General features: G+C 39.2%; 1 protein-coding gene across 1 annotated transcript in view; it reads right to left on the bottom strand.

Annotated features, from left to right (window-relative positions):
- The window catches only part of TRHDE (thyrotropin releasing hormone degrading enzyme), a 288,715-nt gene that overhangs the window by 172,027 nt on the left and 90,998 nt on the right, over nucleotides 1-25,690 (bottom strand). The window contains exon 3 of the mRNA XM_058191067.1: nucleotides 14,901-15,027. Within this exon, the coding sequence (XP_058047050.1) occupies nucleotides 14,901-15,027 (127 nt within the window). The remainder of the gene's footprint in view (nucleotides 1-14,900; nucleotides 15,028-25,690) is intronic.

The following is a 25,690-nucleotide window of genomic DNA, read 5'->3' as shown; positions in this document are numbered from 1 at the left end:
TTGATTCTCATTTTTAACTTGTAAATTTTAACCTTGTTTTTAACGTTATTTTGAAATATGCTTTTTAAGTCATGTTTTATGTTGTTTGTAAACCACCCAGAGTCACTTAAGTGAAATTGGCAGTGTAAAATGTGATAAATAAAATAAATATAAGAAACATAAATATAACAGACCATACATTTTGTTCTTGCACTAAAGATTTGGACCACACTACTCTATAGTGGTACAATATATTACATGAAGTCTTTGTATTAGTCTGTGAAAAAGAAAGTCAGGTTCTGAGTGTTCAAAACATGTCGCAATGGCTCACTTGGCATACCAGTATCTAATAAGAGTACATGTGGGTATCTAAGAAGAATAGTTAATGTACTTGTGTTTTATTTAAATGCTATTATGATCTGTCTGCTCTGTCATGTAAAAATTTGCATGATTCTAAGTAACAAGGATACAGCATATAACAGACTTTAAAATCTAAGTATGTGATGTTTTCTATTGATCAAATTCTATATAACTATATAACTGATGAATATATTGTATTTAAACACAAGCTTGTTATGTCATGTTCCACTACTTTTCTTTAAATGTAGAATTTAAAGAAAGGCAGACCACCATAAATATTCTAAAATACTATTTTGCATTTTGTATCTTGAAACACACTATTTGTCCCCGTTAATGCTCAGAACATTTGCATGGCTCCATTACAGCAAAACAGTGTTGATCTGCTGAGAAATTAAGGCATAGCCTTATGCAGGATATAAATACTTGAGAAAAGAACAGCTACAATCTTCAATTTACCAGTGACTTTTAGTTTCCTGTATAGTTTTTTAAAAATCATGTATTATCATGCCAGGTTAATTTTTCCCCTTAATTTAAAAAAATACCAGTCATTCTTATCTTTAAGGAAACAAAGGATTCAGCTACAAGCAATTCTAGTGTAATAAAATCAAAACTCTTTTATTTTAAGCTCCATGCATAAAAATTCAGTTTTATGGAAATAAACAAACAAACCAGGAGAAGTAAAAGCAGAAAGAGGCTAAAATATTGCAGACAAAAAGGGATTGTAAAAGCCAATGATAGTAACAAAGAAACTGAACATCTCATCTTATAAACAGGCAACATATTCCTCCCTTACTACCTTTTTGTCCTGTAGAAGAAAGGTTCTGGAACATAAATAACAGTAGGTAATCTCATTCAATAAATTGCTTCATATTTGAAATAGAAAGACAGGAAGCCATAAAACTGGCCTCTTTTGTACCTTATGAAGCATACAAAGTGTTGATTTCTGGAGATAAAGCCTAAATGAAACTTGCAGCATACTTAAAATCATTATTCTGCTTTAAGGCATTGCAGCCTGTTCTCATGGTGCTTCAGAAGTTTCATTCTCCAAATCATATGAGACTTGCATAGTGGCAAAAGACAGATTCTGGAAAGAAAGCCTAGAGCAACCATGAGCTGCCTTGGATAGGCAGTGCAGGACTCTCAGCAGCATAAAGAAACCAGGTAAAAGGACAAATCTCATAGCTCTTTTTCCCATATTATCCCATGAATACTCACCCCATGTTGGGATGATTAGCAAGATAGTAATCTTTGTATTACATTCATTGCGAGAAAGGGATTACAAGAGAGTAAGCAGCCACACAATGGGGAATACTCATCAAAAAGGAATGAGCTAGTTCCAGCTGTTGACTTAGCACACTTCCCCTGAGCAATTTAGGAAGAAGAAAAAAAGCCTTCAGCATGAAAATGATTAGGTCTTGTCAATTTCAGGCAGCATCTGTAAATTGGGGGAAAGTTCTTATCAAGTAATTAACATCACAGAGCTTAGCTTGTTAAATTGCAGGTAACGCTTTTCAGGAATGTGCTGTGCTACAGAGAATAGTAGCTCAGACATATAGCTTATTTAAGCAATCTCTACTCTGAGAGAAGGAGAAGAAAAAAATAGTTTAGGTACCTAACACCACAAACTAATTATGAATGACAAACCTAATTGAGGAAGAGAGGGCTGCAAAAGTTATATGTTATTTTTTTAAATCACTGACATAACTGAATGATCCCTGCTAAGATAGTCAATGAGGACCAGCTAAATATTTCGTTTGCAATATTGAAAGTTTATCCTTTTAACTATTCTTAATACCTATACTTTGCATATGTTTCTAGCCTTGCTAATCATTCCTCTTCCACATCTGTACTATATATTGCCCTTTGTCCTTTAAACCTCCCAATTTATTTTTAAGCATCTCATCAACATCATTCAACTATCTGGGCCAGCTCTAGCCTAAGGCAGAATGGCCACCAGCCTAAAAGTGCCAGTCTTATGGACATTATCACAATGACTCACCTTACACTACAGCTCAATATTAATATGTACAGGTAATAGAAATATGATTAGTTAGGTTACTCTGATCAATTTCTGACATATTATACAAATGTTTGCAGGAAATGTAGCCATCTATCAGAGATAGCAGAATTCTATCAGGTAATCCCCTTCATGGATTACTGCCCTGTCATGGCGAAGGGGCTTGTGTAGCTCAATGAAGCTATGAGCTATGCCATGCAGGGGCACCCAAGACGGACAGGTCATAGCAGAGAGTTCTGACAAAACGTAATCCACTGGAGAAGGAAATGGCAACCCACTCCAGTATCTTTGCCATGAAAACCCCATGGACAGTACAAAAAGGAAAAAAGATATGACGCCGGAAGATGAGCCCCTCAGGTCGGAAGGTGTCCAATATGCTACTGGGGAAGAGTGGAGGGCTAGTACTAGTAGCGCCAGAAATAATGAAGCGACTGAGCCAAAGCCGAAAGGATGCTCAGCTGTGGATGTATCTGGCAGTGAAAGGAAAGTCCGATGCTGTAAAGATTTTTTCTCCATAAGAACCTGGAATGTAAGATCCATGAATCAAGGCAAGCTGGACGTGGTCAAACAAGAGATGACAAGACTGAACATCGACATCTTAGGAATCAGCGAACTAAAGTGGATAGGAATGGGCGAATTTAATTCAGATGACCATCAGGTATACTACTGTGGGCAAGAATCCCTCAGAAGAAATGGAGTAGCCTTCATAATCAATAAAAGAGTAGGAAAAGCAATACTGGGATACAATCCCCAAAATGACAGAATGATCTCAGTTCGAATCCAAGTCAAACCATTCAATATCACAGTAGTTCAAGTCTATGCCCCAACCAATGGTGCTGAAGAAGATGAAATTGACCAGTTCTATGAAGCCCTATGGCACCTGATAGAATTAACACCAAAAAATGATGTCCTTATCATCATGGGACATTGGAATGCTAAAGTAGGAAGCCAAAAAGATAACCGGAATAACAGGCAAGTTTGGCCTTGGAGTACAAAATGAAGCAGGGCACAGGCTGATAGAATTCTGTCAAGATAATATGATGGTCATAGCAAATACTCTTTTCCAACAACCTCCAACAACCTAACCTTTTCCAACTCTACACATGGACATCACCAGACGGTCAACACAGAAATCAGATAGACTATGTGCTCTGCAGCCAAAGATAGAGAAGCTCTATAGAGTCAGTAAAAACAAGACCAGGAGCTGACTGTGGCTCAGATCATGAGCTTCTTCTTGCAAAATTTAGGCTTAAACTAAAGAAAGTAGGGAAAAGCACCAGGCCACTCAGGTATGAACTAAATCGTATCCCTGATGAATATGCAGTAGAGGTGACAAATAGATTTAAGGAATTAGATCTGATAGACAGAGTGCCTGATGAACTATGGATGGAGGTTCGCAACACTGTACAAGAGGTAGCAACTAAAACCATTCCAAAGAAAAAGAAATGCAAGAAAGCAAAATGGCTGTCTGAGGAAAATCTGCAAATAGCTGAGGAAAGAAGGAAAGTGAAAGGCAAGGGAGAAAGAGAAAGATACACCCAGTTAATGCAGAATTCCAGAGAACAGCTAGAAGAGGTAAGAATTCATTCTTAAATGAACAGTGCAAAGAAATAGAAGAAAACAATAGAATAGGGAGGACCAGAGATCTATTCAAGAAAATTGGAGATATAAAGGAAACATTTCATACAAAGATGGGCACGATAAAGGACCAAAATGGCAGGGACCTAACAGAGGCAGAAGAGATTAAGAAGAGGTGGCAAAATTACACAGAAGAACTATACAAGAATGAGTTTAACATCTCTGATAACCACGATGGGGTGGTCACTGACCTTGAGCCAGACATCCTAGAATGTGAAGTCAAATGGGCCTTAGGAAATCTGAGCAACAACAAAGCTAGTGGAAGAGACAGTATTCCAGCAGAACTATTCAAAATCTTAAAATACGACGCAGTAAAAGTGCTACACCCAATTTGCCAGGAAATTTGGAAAACTCAACAATTGCCACAGGATTGGAAAAGGTCAGTTTACATTCCAATTCCAAAGAAAGGCAATGCCAAAGACTGTTCAAACTATCGCACCATTGCACTCATTTCACATGTTAGTAAGGTTATGCTTAAAATCCTACAAGCTAGGCTCCAGCAGTATGTGGATCGAGAACTACCAGAAGTATAGGCAAGATTTCGTAGAGGCAGAGGAACAGAGATCAAATTGCCAACATACACTGGATCATGGAGAAAGCTAGGGAGTTCCAGAAAAACATATACTTCTGCTTCATTGACTTTGCTAAAGCCTTTGATTGTGTGGATCACAACAAATTGTGGCAAGTTCTTAAAAAGATGGGAGTACCAGACCATCTTATTTGTCTCTTGAGAAACCTGTATGCAGGTCAAGAAGCAACAGTGAAAACTGGACACGGAACCACTGATTGGTTCAAAATTGGGAAAGGAGTCTGGCAAGGCTGTATACTATCACCCTGCCTATTTAACTTATATGCAGAGCACATCATGAGAAAGGTGGGGCTAGATGAATCAAAAATTGGAATTAAGATTGCCGGAAGAAATATCAACAACCTCAGATATGCAGGTGATACCACTCTAATGGCAGAAAGCAAAGAGGAACTAAAGAGCCTCTTGATGCGGGTGAAGGAGGAGAGTGCAAGTTGGCATGAAACTCAACATTAAGAAAACTAAAATCATGGCATCTGGCCCTCTCAATTCCTGGCAGATAGATGGAGAAGAAATGGAGGTAGTGACAGATTTTATTTTCCTGGGCTTCAAGATTTATTTATTTATTTATTTATTTATTTATTACATTTTTATACCGGCCTTCTCCCGAAGGATTCAGGGCGGTTTAGAGCCATGATAAAACAACAACAGGGTACACATAAAACCATAATTTAAAAAACTTATTTTACAAATGGCCGAATTAAAACATTTAGAATAAAACCCAAATTTTAAAATGTTAAAACATTGAAACTAATTAAAATCCTATTAAAATCCTATGCCAGTCCTGCACGAACAAACAAATAGGTCTTCAGTTCTTGGCGGAAAGTCTGAAGGTCCGGCAGTTACCGAAGTCCAGGGGGAAGTTTGTTCCAAAGGGTGGGAGCCCCCACAGAGAAGGCCCTCCCCCTGGGGGCCGCCAGCCGACATTGCTTCAGATCACCACAGATGGGGATTGCAGCCAAGAAATTAAAAGACGCTTGCTCCTGCGGAGGAAAGCTATTGCAAATCTAGACAGCGTACTAAAAAGCAGAGACATCACCCTGCCAACCACATTATGGTTTTCCCAGTTGCAATGTATGGCTGTGAAGGTTGGACCATAAGAAAGGCTGAGTGCCAAAGAATTGAGGTCTTTGAACTCTGGTGCTGGAGAAGACTCCTGTGAGTCCCTTGGACTGCAAGGCGAACAAACAAGTCAGTCCTAGAGGAGATCAACCCTGACTGCTCTTTAGAAGGTCAGATCCTGAAGATGAAATTGAAATACTTTGGCCACCTAATGAGAAGGAAGGACTCACTGGAGAAGAGTCTAATGCTGGGAAAGATTGAGGGCAAAAGAAGAACGGGACGACAGAGAATAAGGTGGCTGGATGGAGTCACTGAAGCAGTAGGCATGAGTTTAAATGGACTCCAGAGGATGGTAGAGGACAGGAAGGCCTGGAGGAATGTTGTCCATGGGGTCACGATGGGTCGGACACAACTTCACAACTAACAACAAAAATCAGGTAAAAGACAAGTTATAACAAAATCAGAACTGTCTGGCATATTTATTTAAAAAAGAAAGGAGTTTTTCTTTGAGTCTATCTACAATATAGACAATACAAGAGACCATAGTCATATCTTCTCAACTGGACTCATTTTGTATGAACAGATGTATTCAGGAAATGGAATATTATAACCTTTTTCCTCAGGTAGGCTGACAGAAAAATGTTGAAATGATTCATTATAAAGACTGTTCTTTCAGGACAATGACATCAGAGAGATAATTTGCCAGTAGAAAAGCTAACAGTGCTTAAATCCTTTTGGCGTTAATATCTAGATGCACTAAAAATCATTTTATTTCTATTGAAACTAAGAATTGAAAGAGAACCTATGAGAACCTATTTTTTTTCCCTTCAGAGTCATCCTCCATTTGCACTGAAAGTCAAGCAGTAGAATTAGTGAAACAAGATAGGCTGGATTAAAAATTAATTTGAGTACAGCATTAAATAAACAAATACAAGCTTGAGTCATAAACAAGCCCCCAGTGTGCTGTTCTATTCAGTACTTAATAATTTAATAATTAGTATGTCTGCTCCTGTAGCCTTCTGACTTGGTAATGACCAGAGAGCTATTCTAACGACATCCTCTAATATTCCAAATTCATGTAAGTAGGAGCTACCTTCTCAGATATGTTGTAGAATTGTGACATCTCTAGTGTATCAAATTTCAGTTTATTCCTTCTTTTTAAAGTTTATCTTTCTTAATCAGATAATATATATCCATCAACTTTTAGCACACCAATTAGAGGAATCTTCTTCTGAATTTAAAGATCTTTGGGATGATTTTCCTTGTTTTTCAATCTTCAGTGTCTTTATAGGTATTATTGTAATATCACAATGTGACTTGTCTCTTCTAAGAGGTCTCTGAAATTCCTTAAGTTTCTTTCAGCTATTTGTTTCTACTTTTAGTTTTGGTTTCTCCTCTCTTCCTAGTAATTTCAGCTATTTGTTCTAATCTTCATTTTGTTTTCTTCTGTTTCTAGGCCTTTTGAAGTCTTTTTTCACATTCCTACTTAACAATTTCATTTCCTGTGATTCCGTACCAATAGGGTCCAGGATTTCTAAGCAATTTCTGATGTACTTCTTGGAAATGATGAATACTATATATATGCAAGATCATATCATGGGAACTAGCAACTTTTGCTCAATTGTTTTAGTTTGACTTGGAACTTGCACATGAACTGATTATGATCTTTTCATTACTCAGCCCCTGGTTACATTTTTTTAATTAAAACTCAGCTCTTCCACCCACTAATACCAATAATATAGTTAATTTGATTTCTTGGTGCTTAGTCTGGTAATGTCCATGTATATAAATGTCATTTTTATTGTTTGATATGTTAAAAAGGCATAGGATTGTCAAAAGTTGCTAACCATTCTCCTGCTTCATATTTATTTCCTAAGCATACAGTTCAACTATATTTTCTCCATACTATTTTCAGTTTTGGCACTGGTAGTTAACCACATGCAGCACAATTTAAGATTGGCTTCAGATTGAAATCAACTAATTAAATTTGAGACTGTGACTAGTGTGAAAGAAACATATTCCAGTAGTTTGATTATTCAGAGAAGATGAATAAAGATCCAGTCACAGAACAATTACATGAAGGAAGAGTAAGTATTGTTGAAGGAAAGGGAAATATTGAGAAAATTGTGTTTGCAAGGAGTTACTGTGACCCTCTTCTCATTCCTCTTCTGCACTCTAAATAACTTTGCTTACTCCAGAAGAGAATAGTACAATGCTGTGATAAAAATGCAAAAGTAATAAGCTCCAGACTGGTATAATTCTTCTATTAAAATCAGATATTACTAAACTACAACTTGTTTGAACAAAGACCAAATGATTTTGTACGAAATCATACCCACTGAGAATTATACAGCATGCATAAAGATGTGTTGTTCTGCTTCAAAGACAGAACCTCATTTTGGATTAATTTTAGATATCTGGATCTCTTTACCAATAATAATAATAATAAAATACAAAATAAATTTATTACTTTTCAATATTTCATCAGAATGTGAAGTTATGTTTAGACTTTCAGATATGTAGGCAGTGTAACTGCTTCAGATATGCTGGAGTAGTTTCTTTTCTACAATCATTTTAACCAAAGAGCCCAAATAAAACTATGCCCTACCAAAAAACTAGAGCATGGGTGTCAAAATCGATCGCCTCACATGATGCCAAGTGATTTATCGCAATATTTTTTGCCTTTGCGGAACCGGGGTGGGCATGGCCTGCATGTGATGCATCCAGTCCGTGGGCCGCCGGTTTGACATCCCTAACTAGAGCAACAGTTTAAACTATATAGAATCCTTCCACATCCCAAACTAGACTTTGCCGTTAGAGATACCATGAATGAGTATCAAACTGGATTTATAGGGTAAAAATCACCACATCACCCCTCCCCAAAGTTCTTGGACACCCAAAGGCCATGTCAATATTTTTTTTTTCAGTTCAGGTTTTTATCCAAAACAATTAAGTGAACATTATTTTTTTATCTGAATCATTTGTAAACCACATTTCAACTGAAAAGATGGATTGGTTTAAAAAATGCAGTACTAATTAATCTTAAAAGAAATACATTCTCTGATCTCAGACTTCCATAACCTGAAAGACAGAATTCAAACAAAGTGAAGAAGAAATATGAAGAGAAGTCAGGTAGTTGTATTGGTTCTTCTAATGAACTCTACTGAGGCAGAAATAGTTCAAAGAGAAGAAAACCAAAAATACCAGGTCATTCAGCAATGGAATAGCCTCATATTTTATTGATTCCTCTACTGTAGTCTGAAGAAACTACTGCTGCTTGTTGTCTGTTAATGGCAGAAAGCTAGTCTCTATTGAGATAATTGAATGTTCCTGTTTTCTTCTTATACCTGTGTTGCACCCTGAGGGAATCAACACTGAAAATGTGAAATCATACATTATGATTTAGTAATCTGACACATTTTTTGGTCCATGGTTCATACTTCTTTTAATTTCATTCCCCTTTCCACCATGAATATAATGTGTGTGATTATGCCATCACAAGAGGTGATGGAATGGATACTTCCCTACATTTTTTAGGCTTTGGGAGGTTTAAGAAAAAAAGATGCGTTAATTGTTTGCTTATTTTTACACAAACTTTCACTGAATATTTTTATATTGATAAATAATTTAAAAATTATAAATAATGTTATGTATTTATAAAATATTCAAAATATTACAACAAATATGCAGCATATAATATAAATATACACAATCATATTTTGAAAAATATACAGAAAACCATGGAAAAGAATTTATAATAAAGTAAATTGGGCTAAAAACTGACATCAAAAACTAAGCATGCTTAAATCCCATGAAATTGATTTGTCTCAAACCTAGCTATCCATAAAACAGAAATAAAAGAGATTATTGCTATCTATACTATCAACTACTGCATTTAACAGATTCCAGACAAAGAAAAAAAAATATGACTGATCTGATTTACTATACCTTTCTTTCATTCATAGTTTTATTTCCATTATATCTATATGCTACTTTATTCACAGCACTTGTTCACCAATTCTGTCCAACACCAACTTTTGCAGTCTTCCCCTTAGTGTCAACATATTCATTTTCTTAGATATTTGTTTAGTAATTTGACCTCTATTTTTTTCTCCAGATGACCAAACAACCTCACCTATTTCTTTTTGCCTGAGTTTCATAACAGCAGGCAGAAGCAACGTCTTAATTCAAAGTCTGAAAACTTATGAATAGAAAAATTTGTGAGAAAAGAAAGGAAATCTTTGCATAATTCACCCAGGAGCCATGATACTATAGGAGAGGGGACCTGAGTTCCTGCAGATACTACCATGTTAGGCCAGGGCCCCTGCCAAATGATTCTATAGGTCTAGAAGGTTAATGGAGCTCTTTGCAGGCTCATAATTCATGGTCTGTAAATCACAAAGGCTGTAATAAAGCATTTTCTCCTAGAAAGGAAAAATAAAGGATAATATGTAAAATACATACATTATTTAAAAATAAAAATGTACTAACTTAAACTGCTAACTTGAGTGAATAGAAGCAGAAGATTTGTGATTTATTCCTTATGTCATTTGCATCCATTAGATAATTTTAATTCTTCTCTAACAACTCTACAAATGTCCCACTCCTATGTTTTTTGGACCAACTTATAACCTCAAAAAACAATGTCTACTGATGGATAAAGGTGAATAATATATGAAAATGTATCTACTGAAAAAACAGGACACGTATTTGTTTGGTAAATTTCCATGAAATTATATATCTGTAAGAAGTAATTTTAACACGTGTGAGTTATGCTACTTCAACTAAAAATAACAATCCACCAGATTACATATCCTGAATGAAACTTTAGTTGTACATATATATAGAAAGTGTTAGTGGCAGACAGCATTTTAAATCAACCTGACAAACAAGGGCTAATTGTCCATTAGGTTTGAAAGCAGCAGAAGTGACCTTAAGCAACATATCTGGGGTATTAATTTTTAAAACAATGTAAAAGGCACCATTCATGGCCTTTTCTCAAATGGCCATCTGTCATCAACTTATCTCTCCTCAATTCTAATTCTGAAATTTCATTGGATCTTCATCTTAGCCAGATTGAATGCACCACCCTCCACAATCTTATGAGCACAATATAAAACCTTCCTCAGCAGCATTTATTTCCCTGTGGAGGCAGCTATATGTGATCCTAACCCAGATACTCCTTTGTTGCTCTCTTTACAGGAATTTCAGAAGACATAGATCTTTCCTATTGTAAAGAACAAATCTGGAAGAGAACAAAATGCTTACCTGACGCTTTTTCTACCTGTCCTCAATAGTTTTTCTAGATTTGGGGCCACAATTTGTTCTATCTATTTTACCTACAAATTGAAGATTAGTACAACTTGGCACCCCCAAATAACTGCAATGGAATTTCACTTGAAAGTTTCTTCTCTATTATCCAATGCCACTTATCTGTTGTGTGATTTCTGAATTTTATAAAAATGTACATAGGTAATTCAGACATGTGAGCAAATGAACTATTTGAATAATATCCTTTATGTATTCCTCTATCTCATAAATCACAATGGATGACGGAGAACAGGGCAATAATACACAATAGTTGAAGATATTACTGATGAAAGTAATTACACAGAAAAAATATGTCAAGATTACTAGAACCTGGAGATGGGCTATTTTAGGTCTCATGGCACAAGCTAAGTGGCTACTCATTTGTGACTGCTAAAGGTGTAAACCAAAATGTTAAAACAAAAAGCTAGGGAGGTGCTAAGGGCAGCACACAAGATTGGTTCCCATAACTTGTTTATATGAAAACACAGGTGGTAATATTTGAAAAAAGGATATATGGTGGCACTAAAATCTTGAGTATGGCATAAAAAATTTATTGTTACTCTACCTGGTGCAGGAAACAAAGGAATGGAAGATATTTACAGGCAGAACATAGTGTAGCATACCAGCTATGCTATCATTTTCTATAGCAAAGGTACATAATCACAAAAACCAGGCCCACGTGTGGCTTGTTAAAATACCAAAAATTAATACCACTTTTTAATGGGTTAGAAAGGAAAAATTGTTATGGAAACTGAAGAGAGAATGTAGACATTACAGTTAACACTAAACATATATGAAATAAAATTTCATTTTCATCCTTGATCCATGGTACTTGTTGAAGGATAGCCTCACCATGCCAAGAATAACTTAGAAAAATACATCCCATTTACTGCAGTATAATGATATCATTGGTAGGCTATCAGACTGACTACTGTCAATCTCTTTGTCTAGCATGAAATAAAGCAGCAGTAGCTGCCATTCTTACTATTTACAACCACCGCAGATGTGGAAGGAAGAACTCAATCTTTCCCCATCTTATAGGACAGCATGAAAATATTAGGTACAAAAACACAAGGGTTTATCAGCCTTTGACAATGCACAGGTGTTGCTTTGTATAAGGAACTATACACACACAGTGACATTTCCTCTTAAAACAAAACAAAACAAAACACTGAGTGAGATATTAGCCCCGAGACTCTTTTTATATTTGGGTCTGCATCCACAAGCATGGAGTACACAATTGAACTGTGAATACAGAAAGGATGTGCCCTTCTCAACCCATACATTTCACCTTTTTCTAAAAACTCTCACATAAAATCTCCCATCACTTCATCCAAACCATAGTTTAGAGAAAATTATCTCAAAAATTCTTAAAGTTCTACCTGACCTAAAGTAATAATCCTTATATACCAGATTTTAGAGCTGTAGTCATTATTCCCCATCAGAATCTGACATCCAGAAGTCATAATAGTTTCTGCTCAAGAAGAGATGTTATTAAGTTAACAAAAAGCAATCACTAGCAGCCTTACATGAAAGTGTTACTTTCCTAAATCAAGGGTGAACGCTCAAACACTGAAGAATAAAAGAACTCTAATGAAGACTGTCTTTGGTTCAAATATTTTCAAAAGATTTGGTCAGTTTTTATTTTAAGCACTTAACCCACTAGAAGTAGCTAAATCATTTCCAGATTACTCTCAAGAGACCACAGACACTCTAAGCAATATATGGTTTTAGTCAGTCATCAAAGCTACACAGATTTCAGATTAAGCTTTCAACCCTCACTTTGTTCACATGTCTGAATTTTCAGAACAGATACTTTTTTATCTAATTATACTTAAATACTTAAATAAAATATAAGCACAGTTTTATTCTTTCATATTTTGGGAGTATTCCATTCATGATGGGGTAGTGAAGGAATCACACACATGCTTCGTTAACTTGAAAAAAACTGGTTAGCTGTGTTTCATACACACAAAATAATTGTATATGCAGACAGTAATACATAGGACTACTAAAGACTACATAAAAGATGATTTGATAAGTACAGTATTTGCACTAGTCAAATTTTAAATAAATACTTTATGACAAGTATTATAACAAATACTGACATAAAATATGCTAGCTAGTATATTGTTACACAACTTCACATTTATTTATTTAGAATAAATTTTGCCCTGCCAGCTTTCACTACTGCACATGCCAATTTTCAAAAAGTTTCATATGCATACTGCAAATAATGAAAAATTATGATAATCTACTGATTTTGAACATATAAATATAGAACATTTACATTAATATGTTATATATTTGATGATAAAATAATAATTTTATCATTAATTTACCGAGATGACTATTGTTTCCAAAGTTTCCTTTTAACAATACCTAAATATCTTATTGGTTCAAAATTCAGAAGTGAATTAAATTGTTTCATTTTTGCTTACAGAGAAGTGTTGTGGATAGTTTGGAAACTTCAATAATTAACATTCCTATTTTCAAATCACATTACTCTCATATGATGGTACTCAATTTGGAAAATTATTTATCTCAGATAAATAATTTTTATTTTAACCTCATTGAAATTACCATGCCACATAGGCAGAGAAATTAGTCTGGAACTGTAGACCTCACCACTGTTTCTTACATACTTATTTAAGAAAATAGGAGGACACAAGAAAAAATACTGATGAAATATAAATGACTGGGGGGGGGGGGATCTACATCCAAAAAGTATCATTACTGCAATTTCCAGACCAGAAATAAATTTGTTAAATCTTGTTTGCTTTATGTAATCATGAAGAAAGTTTACTCTTTTCCCAAGCTGGTGCCGTTGATTTGTTTAAGATAACAAGTATATGTCAAATATCTAGACTACACCAGGTTGGAGGAGCTTGCTTTAAGAAGTTGTTCAAAGTCCCATTTTTAGGCCTATGCTTAAAACTTTGAAATGACACTTTGAATTCATACATGAATATTTATCAAGCATTTTGAATTCTGTAAATTGTAATGAAGTTCAAGAAGTCATCTTAAGACTAGTAAAATATGTTTTGACTGATAGTACTAGAAAATAATTTGATAGTACTAGACAGTAATTTAAGTGCAGAATTTTTGCACCGAATATATACACTGTATAACAAAAGACATTTCTGCCATAGTTTGGTATTAAAAGCAAGAATCAGAAATCCTAACAGTCAATTTCAAACCATGCCCTAAATAAAAATGTATTTGTATAATTGTTATGCAGAAAATCTACAATGCAAAGTGCCTTGAAAAACACATTAAATAATTAATATAACTTGATGCTAAAGTGATGCAATTGCAATAGTTATAATTTCTAGGTAGTATGCCTGAGAATAACAGTCCCAAAACAGCTGGAAGACCCTGAGGAAAGATTGTCTAGAGAATACACTGAAAGATTACATTTAATTGAATCATAAAAAATTAAAGAGTTACAATTATTCTATTTTCCAGTATTTTCAGTTATCTAAAGTTGTAAATATAAGTTTCTTTCTGCAAATTACAAACATAATGTGTTTTCTTTTTAACTTTCTGACATTGCTAGATTTTTCTGCCTAAGACTCATAATTTTATGATAAATTATACACAATGTATATTGCAAAGCAGTAAACCACATCTTATAAATTGTTTAAACTGGCCATTTGCAACATGACCAATCAGAGTAATGCCGGTCACACCATTACTCATAAGTCAAGAATGGTAGTACATGGCAGATACATGCTTTAAAGAAGGAAGCTCTGAATTCCAGAACTAAAACCCACTAGGACTGAACATTAGAAAATACTTATGATGATGTAGGTCTGCTAAATAATAAGTTTCCTAGATCTTGGCCCCATACGTTCCAAACATTATACTTTGGCTTTCTTCAACCTAGAACAATAGTAACCTATTTTATTCTTCTTGAAAAACTCAGTTTTAACTGGAAAAACTTACCTAATTTTGGCAAGGAATAGGGTACTTTGAAGTAATCTTCATAGAACTCAATTAATCTCCGTGTAATGTTTAGAGCATAGTCCCCAGATCCTCTTCTAATGGCATCAGGTCTTGCATACAATCGTACCTGTTGGAAACAAAAGAAAACAAAATAAAAGCCTGCTCATTATATTTTCAGGGATGCTGAAGTAATCAAAGCATTGGTTATGTGTGTGTGTGTGTGTGTGTGTGTGTGTTGTCATAATTCTATCATATCAGGACAGATTATTTAATTGCAATAATACATTTTCACAATTAAATATAAACAATGTTAAAACTGCCCACTATAAGAACTGTAATAATATATTATACACTGTAATATAATATATCCTGCCAATTACACAGATTTTGTTTTATGAAATATGAATATTGCTTACAGTATCTTTTGAAAGGCACCAATTTTTAGCAATTTTCCTCTGTAAGGAAGTCAAAGTAGCTTAATAGGAGAAAGGATCATGGTAAATTAAAAGGACCTATCAAGCTTTTAACATGCACAAGCAAACATGTTAGTATTTGCTGTCTCCTTCATCAACTTCCTTTTTATTATTCATTCGTTTAAAAATAACATACAGGATAGGGAACTTAGTAGACACCAGTGGATAGATCTGGGTACAAACTGGTGACTATTGGTTCCATTTTGACTACTTTTAGTCTAAAATATCATTATTTCAAACATTTATTGTTAGAAAAATGAGCTGGAGATTTTTCAACAGAAAATTTACCAGTATCAAAAATTTCATTGGAAAAATTCAGATTAAGTTGGGACTTTCAAAGCTTTATAAGGCGTTACTGGGTTTTTTTTTACTGTTGTTCAAAAAAAATTTCAGCTTTCTGACAAAATGCTTTTCTTATGCATCAAAGCTTTTTATACAAATGTAATGTTCAAACCTCTTAAATAAACAAGTTTTATTTTTTTCAGATTAAATAATATAACAATTTACAAACTATACTGTAGATATTGGAATGAATATGCTAATTTGAAACTCTCACCTGCACAGGAATGTTTTCCAGTCTAATTTACATCTCTGAATAGAAATATATTGGAGGGGCTATTTGATCAGGTCAAAGGCCTTTGTGAGCCAGTTCACAATTGACAACCAGGTGTCTACATTATAAGCAAGATAAGAAGGCAGTAGCTTTCTTGGACTGTTAACAATGGGAGCACCAGGAGTGTTAGAAATGCTGTCTTTGATTTAAGGGATGGGTACTATCACAAACTAGAAACTATTAATAATAGTTTCATTCTCTATGAATTAATGGAGCTATTATTAATAATAGCTCCATTCTCTATGAATTTATCTAATCAGCTGAACACAGGAGAATTAAAACATCTCTTGCAGTGAATTTCAGTTTTACCATGTATTGAATAAAAAGAATGATATTTCTTGTTGGTTCTGAATCTCTATGCATTTAGCTTCAGGGGATGGTCTCAAATTCTAATTCTGTGACAGAGAGAGGTGATTTTTCATAGCATGCATAATTTTAAATATCTTTACAATGTTCACACATTGCTCCATTTCTTCCTAAGAAAGAAATGCTAAAATATTTCTTCATAAGGGAACTGCTCTCCTCCCCTACTAATTTTACTTGCCCTTTCTAATATTATTTCTTAATGATATTAGAAAATGGAGAAACTGCAAACATCCAGGCTCTCATTAGGCAGCATCAGTGCATTTTCTGTCTCTGTACTGGTTGTCCTAGATATTTGTAGCCCAGGTATACGAACTTAAAGCAAACCACAGCAGAAAAGTATATAAGGTCATTTTTTATATCAGCGTTATTACATTTATAATCTGTTTACTAATTATTCCAAGCAAGAATATGTGGGATTTTTTATATTGGCTTTTTACTTGGGTGATATTTTATAGCATTATCTTCCATTATTCCTTATCCCTTTCCTGATGCACTGCCAACTCAAATCCTATTTGTTTGAGAATTAAAGGATAATCAATGTGTATACAGCCAGTGTGAGTGACAGCCAAAAGTCAAAAAGCAGAATATGGATTCATACTTTGTTCTTTAAAATCTGTATTATTGAACGCCAAAGTGTCTGATAAAAGTGCCACAAATCAGGTCCAAAATTATTGTTGCACTATCTCAATGCCGACTGCTGTCCCCTTTGCTACAGCTTCCTTGACTCTACTGGAAGCCAAGGAACATGAGATTTTGGGCTACATGCCTACCAAACTCTGTTATCCTCTGTTATCTGATACCCACAGGTCACAACTGTACAGATAATGGATTTGGGGGGGGAGCTGAAACCAATTGCAATGTTTTGTGTAATTTACTTGTGAGCAACCATTCCTGATCAAACCAATCTGGTGTAATGGTTCAGGTATCAGACTAGAGCAGAAACATTCAAATTCAGTTCTATGCTCAGCTGCACAATTCAGAATTTTTGTTCAAAACGTTATTGCCGATACAAGCTGCATAATTGAGAAAGTCAAAGAATACCAAATACTTTATTGTCTAGAGAATGACTGTTGTGTCAAGCTGTGAAGTATCATTACTGTAATAGAAATCCCAGAACATTTTATTGCCCTCCTGTGTCAAGCATTTGAGGTGAGGAAGGTCAAGAGACAGGCACTCCAAGGGATTCCAGGAATGGTCTTTATTGTAATAAGGTAATAACAGAATCTTGAAAGCTTTTCTCTGCCCCATCTTGGACTAAACAAATCTTTTTTGACAGTTCTACCCTTAATGGTTTGCTCATTCCTTCACTATTCTGAAGTTTAGATCTATATTTCTTTACATCATGAGAACTGTCTACTCAGGATAGGGAGCTGCAGTTCAGATGGAATATAGAAAAGCAAACCGACTCCAAATTATTAAAAGGGTGAAACAAGGCTGCATATTCTTTATTTATTTATATATCCTATACATGAAACATACAATGAGAGAGACTGAATTAAAAGAATAGGAAAATAAAGCTACTGTGTATTTCAATGACTGCAAAAAAACCTTTGGATTGTACCAAACATGTCAAGTTGTACAATGTCTTTAGGAAAACGAAAACCCCAAAACATCTTGTCTCAAATGATGTTTATATACAAAAAACCATAGTCCAGCTGAAAAATGGTAAAATAGACTGACTCTAAGTTGGCAAATGAATGAGACAAAACTCTTTACTTCTTATCCAATTCAGTCTGTATGTTCAATATATACTAAGAGAGCATGTTTTTAAAACTGGAGAAAGAAACATCAATAACCTGTACTATGCTGATGACACTACTACAATAGCCAAAACTCAAAGGCTTTCCAAGCTTCAGTAATGAAAAACAGCACCACAGGGAAGAAATTAGACAATGATTAAATAGGGGAGGAAAGATCCAAACAATGACAAAACAATAATTTATCAACCTTGGAATACACAGTGAAGATTTTGATAAATTGTAGATAGTTATTTTTTGCCAAAATATAAAAAGTCACAGTAATAAATAGCATAAAAACAAAAAATACTATTCTTGGGTGAAGGGAGGATAAAATGGTTCCTTCAGCAATCGAGTAATTGGAACAAATCACTGGTCTCCTGTGAGCCCCAGGCCTGACAGCATAACCAGGACTTGGGGGCTTTATGAAAAATAAAAAGGGATGGGAGTAATCTAATTTCAAGAGGAAGACTGTGCCATAAAGTGGGGACCACTGCAGAAGGAACATTGGCTTACCTGAAGGTTCCTTCTATATGCGCTGCGTGAGAGTCCAAAGCAATGGGTTGTTAACTTCATCTGATTGGCCTGAGACTGAGTTGAATTTGTTTAAACACACCTCCTCTTCCTGTTTAGCTCCAGTTTATTAACGAAGAAGCGGTATTGGAGAAGACGAACTCAATTTGAAAACTGGAAAAAACGGAACAATAACCTCCAGATCCCTGTATATAGACAAAAACAATAAGTGAAAATAGGGAGGGGTTGGACTCTCACGCAGCGTACATAGAAGGAACCTTCAGGTAAGCCAATGTTCCTTCTCCTGTACGCTGCTAAGAGAGTCCAAAGCAATGGGATATACCCAAGCTAAATATCCCTAGGGCGGGAAAGGAAAGATTAGGAAGACTCAGCAACAGGAAGAACTCGCTGCAGGACCCTCCGTCCGAATGAGGCCTCGGCTGAGGCAAATTGGTCCATCTTGTAGTTTTTAATAAATGGCGAAGGAGAGGCCCACGTGGCTGCTCTGCAAATGTCCAAGATAGAGGCCTGGGTGGCCCAGGCAGCTGTGGTGGCCGCGCTGCGGGTGGAGTGTGCAGTGATGCGGCCTGGAAGATGGTGTTTCTGCTGGTCGTAGGCCATGGAAATACAGGCTTTTATCCACCTGCCTATGGTGGATGGGGAGACTTTGGTGCCCAGAGCCCTTGGTTGAAAGGAAACAAATAGGGATTCTGTCTTCCTGAAAGGAGCTGTTCTGTTGAGGTAAATCATGAGGCCCTTCTTACGTCCAGCGTGTGCCATCGACGCTCCGATGGATGCTTGGGATGAGGACAAAAATCCGGTAAGATGACTTCTTGAGACCTATGAAAGCTTGTGTTTATTTTAGGAAGAAAGGTAGGGTCTAATCGGAGAATGACTCGGTTAGAGTGAAAAATCAATAAGTCCTTCCTGACCGAAAGGGCAGCGATCTCGGAGATCCTGCGGGCTGAGGTTATGGCTATGAGAAAAGCGACTTTAAAGGTTAAGAGCTTGAGACTGGAGGAGCTCAAGGGTTCAAAAGGGGAAGATTTAAGCTTCTGAAGGACAAGGGTTAGGTCCCAGGTAGGGTATCTGTGTACCGGAGGCAGTCGCAGATTGTAAGCTTCCCTCAAAAAACGTCGGATATGGGGGTGTTGAGAAAGTGTGGAGGTCCCGTCACAGAATAAAACAGTGGCAAGAGCTGCAACCTGCCGGCGGATGGTGTTGGTGGCTAAACCCTTGTCCAATCCGTCCTGGAGGAATTGCAGGATATGTCTAATGGAGGCAGAAGTAGGTTCTATTCGATGTCTAAGACACCAGCGATGGAATGATGACCATGTGGCCTCGTAAATACGCGTTGTGGATGGGCGTCTGGAAGCCAGAAGGGTGGAGATGACCCCCATGGAATGCTTTTCTTTCCTTCGTATCTCCCTGTCAAGTGCCAGACGGCTAGTTGGTAACATTGAGGTTCTGGGTGAAGAATGGCTCCTTGGCGTAGGGAAATCTGATCCGGTGGAATTCGCCAAGGTGGATTGATGGACAGGCTCACCAGATCCGCAAACCAACTCCGTCGAGGCCAGTAAGGGGTTATGAGGAGAACTTCTGCCTTCTGTTCCAAGATCTTTCGTATGACCCTTGGCAGAAGGGGAGTCGGGGGGAAGGCATAAAGAAGGCCCCGGGGCCACTGACATCGTAGAGCATCTATTCCTTCTGCTCCTGGGGTTTGGAACCTGGAGAAGAACCTTGGAAGTTGTTTGTTGGTCGGGCTGGCAAAGAGGTCTACTATGGGTTGCCCGAATTTGATCGTGATTGTGAGAAACAGATCCGGATGCAGTTGCCACTCTGATTGATCGATGGTCGTCCTGCTCAGCCAATCCGCTTGTGTGTTGGCGACTCCGGATATGTGGGCTGCCTGTAGTGAGAGAAGATGTTTTTCTGCCCACAGGCCTATGGCTGCAGCCTCTTTCATCAATATGCGGGATCGGGTGCCTCCTTGACGGTTCACATGGGCCTTTGTGGTAGTGTTGTCCATCAGCAGTAGCACATGATGGTTTGATAGTTGCGCTTGGAAGTACCTGAGAGCTAGATGAGCAGCTCTCATTTCCAACCAGTTGATGTCGTTCTTGAGGTCGTTGGGGGACCAACGACCCTGAGTTACCTGGTCTGATAGGTGGGCACCTGTTGTGTCTTGTCCGCTCTCACCGCAGCCGGGGTCTGCTTATCTGCTCCCGAACACGGAGGAATGTATGCCTCCCGGCCCCAGTCCTGGCTCCATGCCCAGACAAGCTGCAGAGGAGGGGGCACCTCCCGGTCCCAGCCCTGGCTCCATGCCCAAGCAGGCTGCAGAGGAGGGAGCATCCCCCGGCCCCAGCCCTGGCTCCATGCCCAGGCAAACGGAGCAGCTAGACCCCTCCCCCTCACAGCATGTGAGCCTGAGGAAAGTTTACTTCCAACAGCTGATTGGAGTGACCCTCGCATCAGAAGATTGGATAGGCGGAGGCAACAGAAGGAAGGGAGAGGCAGGCCTTAATGAGTGCTGAGTCATGGAGCCACACCCCATGGCCTATATAAAGGATCTGCTTTCTGGCAGTCTCTGAGTCAGGCAAAGTTGAACTTATCTTGCTGAAGTCACTTACTGGTCTCCTGCCTGCTCTGAGGACTTTGCTAGGACTTTGGGCAGAGCTGCAGAGGCAAGCCTGATTCGGATTTCCCTGACCCGGCCGTCAGCGGAGGAATGGGACACGACAGCACCCCAGCCGTAGAGGCTTGCATCCGTGGTGAGGACGAGACGGCAATGTTCCTGGAATGAGCAGCCCTTTGTCAGGGCTGGAGACAGCCACCACTGTAGAGACTTTCTGATCTTTTGGGGGCAGAGGAATTCTGATATCGGTATGGCTGTTGCCTGTTCTTTGGTGTGGGAGAAGTAGCCATTGTAGGGGTCGTGAGTGAAGACGTGCCCAGGGCACGATCGACAGACAAGAGACCATCTTTCCCAATAACTGTGAGAGCAGTGAAAGTGGAACCCTCTTGAGTGCCTTTACCTTTTTTGTCGTGTCTCTCATGTTGAGGAGACGGTCTCGGGAAAGAAACACCTGGCAGGATCTGGTGTTGATTCTTGCTCCCAGATGGACAATTTCGGTCGTAGGCACTAGATGGCTCTTTGCTTTGTTGACCGAAAAGCCGTGATCCTGTAGGGATTGAATTGTTACCTGTAAGTCCCGTAACGCCTGCTGGGCGGAAGACGACAGAATCAATATATCGTCCAGGTAACATTGCATTCTTACTGGAATTGTGCGAAGGTGGGCCGCCACAGCATCCAGAATCTTGGTGAAGGTACGAGGAGCGGAAGATAGACCGAAGGGCAGGGCCCTGTATTGAAAATGGGCCCCGGCATAACTGAACCTGAGAAAGCGTCTGTGGGCTGGTCTGATGGGTACATGTAGATAGGCCTCCTTGAGGTCGATGGATGTTAGATAGTCCCCTCTTCTGATGCTTCCTAAGATTGAATTGAGGGAGTGCATCTTGAATCTGCGATATTTGATGTGAAGGTTCAGTTGCTTCAGGTCTAAGATGGCTCTGGTGCCGCCTGATTTTTTGTCCACTAGGAAAAGAATTGAATAGAAGCCGGTCCCCTGGTGAGGCGTGGGAACCGGTTCTATGGCACTGATGGACAACAGGTGTTGAATCTCGTCTTCCATTTGAGCCCTCTTGGTGGGTTCTTTGGGAATCTGGCATTGGATGAATCTCCCCGGAGGATTTGAATTGAATTCGAGGGAGAGACCAAGGGTGATGGTTTGCAGTACCCAGGCATCGGTTGTCGTGTGGGACCAGGTAGGGACGAACTTGGTGAGACGACCGCCGATGGGATCCTGGCCGGGATAGTCATTTGTTCCTGCGATAAGGTCGGAAGCCGGATCCACAGTAGGGACGTCTGGTCTGGGATTGCCTGGTCCTGTCACGAAAGGACTGTCTATCCTGAAACCTGTCAGGGGGAGGTTGGAAGGAACGTTGATAGGCCGGGGATTGGAACCCAGGATCCTGGGTGCGAAAAGGCTGTCTGCAGTAAGGAAGAGAAGGACGTCTATCTGAACGTCTAGAGACGTAGGGAAGGAGCTTACGTTTGTTTTTTCCCTCAACTAAAATAGGGTCTAGGGCTTCACCAAAGAGAGATCCACCCTTAAATGGGGCAGCCGCTAACCGCCATTTGGTCTTCATGTCGGCTTGCCATTGTCTGAGCCATAACAGCCTCCTGGAGGTGATGCTGGAGGCAAGGGCTCGGGATGCAAATTTTGCAGAATTAAGGGTGGCATCCGCAGTGTATTCAGCAGCTGCTATCAATTTATTTATGTCCTGATGTAATCTGGAGTCATCCTGAGGAATCCTCTCCTGCATTTGTCTGAGCCATATCAAAGAGGTTTTAGCAAAGAATGAGGCTGCTGTGGCAGATCTGATAGCCCAGGCAGCCGCTTGATGGGTTTCTTGGTGGAGAGTTCCTCTCTGCGGTCCTCCGTTCAGAGACCTTCTGCTGCATCTGAAGGTATAATGTTGGAGGAAGAAGCCAAGGTGGCAATTGGGGTGTCTACGGTAGGAACCTTGAGGAGGTCCTCAAGATCTTGATCTGTCGTGTACATCTTTTTGTCTGAGCCACTAGGAGTAGGAATGGCACCAGGGTGACCCCATTGACGTTGGATGGTGTCCAAGAAGAGCTTGGGTGAAGGAATTACCCGTTGCTCTGAGACTGGTTTAGTAAAGAGGAATTTGTTGGGGTCTGACGGATCTGAAGCTCCCTCAGATTGGCGTAAGGCAACCCCCATGTTGGCCGTAACTTTTGCCTTGTGTAGTAATGTGTAGAAAAGCTCATGGCGAAAAAGGCCGGTGGGAGCAGGTTTGTCTGGGGCAGACTCTTCGTCTTCAGACAGATTATACTCTGCTATGTCTTCCTCCCCCAAAAAGGAGTCCTCACTATGGTGTGAAGGGGTTGGAGAGCGTGTGCGCAGCGTGCATAGTCTGGGTGGGTGGCTATCAGAATGGGGTCTTTGGTCAGAGCTGCCCGAAGGAGATGGAGCTGGGAAACCTCTCTGAGTGAAGGCATTGTCAATGCTTTGAGAAATGGTTTGCATGATAAGATGGCGTATATCCTGAGAAATGGCAGGATTACTGTCCTCTCTGTGGGAGACTCCCGCTGCTGTGGGAGTGAAGGTGGCAGAAGGTGCCTGATGTGGGGCTCAGGCATGGCTCTAGAAGAATCTCCAAAAACTGTACAAATTGTTTCCTGGTTTTCTCCTGAACCACTAGGGATAGTGGGAGACCATCCAGGCTGATTTAATAAAGGAGAATCTTCAGTTAGTGGAACAGAAGTTTCCCTGCCTTCCTCTGCTAATCTTTGTTTTGCTTTATCAAATTGCCTATCCAAGGCCCGTTGTCTTCTGGAGGCATCTCTCTCTGCAGCAGCAGAGGTTTGGAGAGAAGTAGAAGACTTGGATTTGGTGGCAGAAGCCCTTGATTTGGATCTGCTCTTGTGAGGGGCAGGAGCCACACTAGTAAGGTGTCCTTGGGAGGGTGAGGCAGAAGCCCGGGAAGGAGATCTGCTGCAATCCGCCATCTTGGAAATGAGGCCTAGTGGTTATCAGAGGCCTTGGAATATATGCCCAAATAATATAGTGGCCCTGATCTGAGAATCCTGGAATAAGATCAAACAATAAGGGCCAGTTAGCACCAAGCTGACACCACAGCTGGATTCAAAGCATTCAAAGGCTGCATGGGGGGTTGCTTTGGGGGGGGGTCCCCAAATGGCGCAAAGCAGGCACCACTGCTCCTATAGCGCCCTTTTTACTGCAGCGTTGGCAGGGGGAACTAGCCTCCGACACCACGGATCTTTTTCTCCACCCCTGCAGGCGCGAAGCCGACACCACGGCTTCTCCTGCGCTTCGCTGGCCTCCACTTACAGTTTGGTGAGGTCCAGCGATGTCCGTTCCTCAAACCGGCGATTCTACGAGGCTTGAGAGGCTTGGAATGTAAAAAAATGGCCGCCGGCCTTCGGGCGGCTCAGCTGAGCGGCGCTGGGGTGCGCGCGAAGCATGAGCCTCTTTTCTTGCCGCTCCGGCTCCCAGCAGTCAAGAAAAAACAATTGGGCACTTTAAAACTTTTTTTAAGAATTTTTCCTAATTTATTGAAGTCCTATGAGCTGATAAAAGAGTCAAAAGCAATGGAGCTAAAGGAGGTAGTCTCTCTATGGCCGACTGAGTTAATAAACTGGAGCTAAACAGGAAGAGGAGGTGTGTTTAAACAAATTCAACTCAGTCTCAGGCCAATCAGATGAAGTTAACAACCCATTGCTTTGGACTCTCTTAGCAGCGTACAGGAGAAAAAGCTCATCTCCCAGGACCCATCAGACATGGCAAATATCTGCAGCAGGCCTTCTCTATGAGATTTGATGGGGCAGTCTGATGTAATGAGGGAAAGACAATCCCATGCCATGAAGGGTTTCAAAGTTAAAAGCATCACCTTGAACTGGATCTAGAAATTAACTGGCAGATATACAACCGGTAGAGTGTAACATGTATTGCCCTAACAGCACACATCACTGCCCATGCAAACTCATTCTGTACTAGCTAAAGTTTGTAGATATTCTTCAGGGGCAATGTGCCCATGCAGGGCACATTGCAATAATCCAATCTCCAGGTGATGAATGACTGTGAGCAAAGATGGCTGATCCAGGAACAGGCACAGCTGGCATACTAGATGAAGCTATGCAAATCCCCTCCTAGTGATGACTTCCACCTGCTCATCAAGCAGGAGTTGTCAGTCTAGAGTTGTCTCCAGTTGTCAGCCTGGAGTTGTCTCCAGATTGCACACTGGGTGTGTTGGGGTAGTGCAACCTCATCTAGTGTCAAAGATGGCATGGTCCTGAAATCAGAGGGCCCTGAAAATCAAAGTTGGCCACTCTTACCAGGGTGCAGCTGAAGCCTGTTGTTCCCCATCAGACCTTAACAGCTGCCAGACATTGAGATAAATTGTTCATGACTGAATTTACCAGAGGTGGAGTAGCGGAAGTAGCGGGCAAGCATGCATGCATGTGTACATTCCTACCCC

The sequence above is a fragment of the Ahaetulla prasina genome, chromosome 7 (assembly GCF_028640845.1).
Source record: "Ahaetulla prasina isolate Xishuangbanna chromosome 7, ASM2864084v1, whole genome shotgun sequence".
In the NCBI taxonomy this organism is placed as follows: Eukaryota; Metazoa; Chordata; class Lepidosauria; order Squamata; family Colubridae; genus Ahaetulla; species Ahaetulla prasina.
The sequence above is the reverse complement of the archived record's forward strand: the minus strand, read 5'-3'. Positions and strand labels throughout refer to the sequence as shown.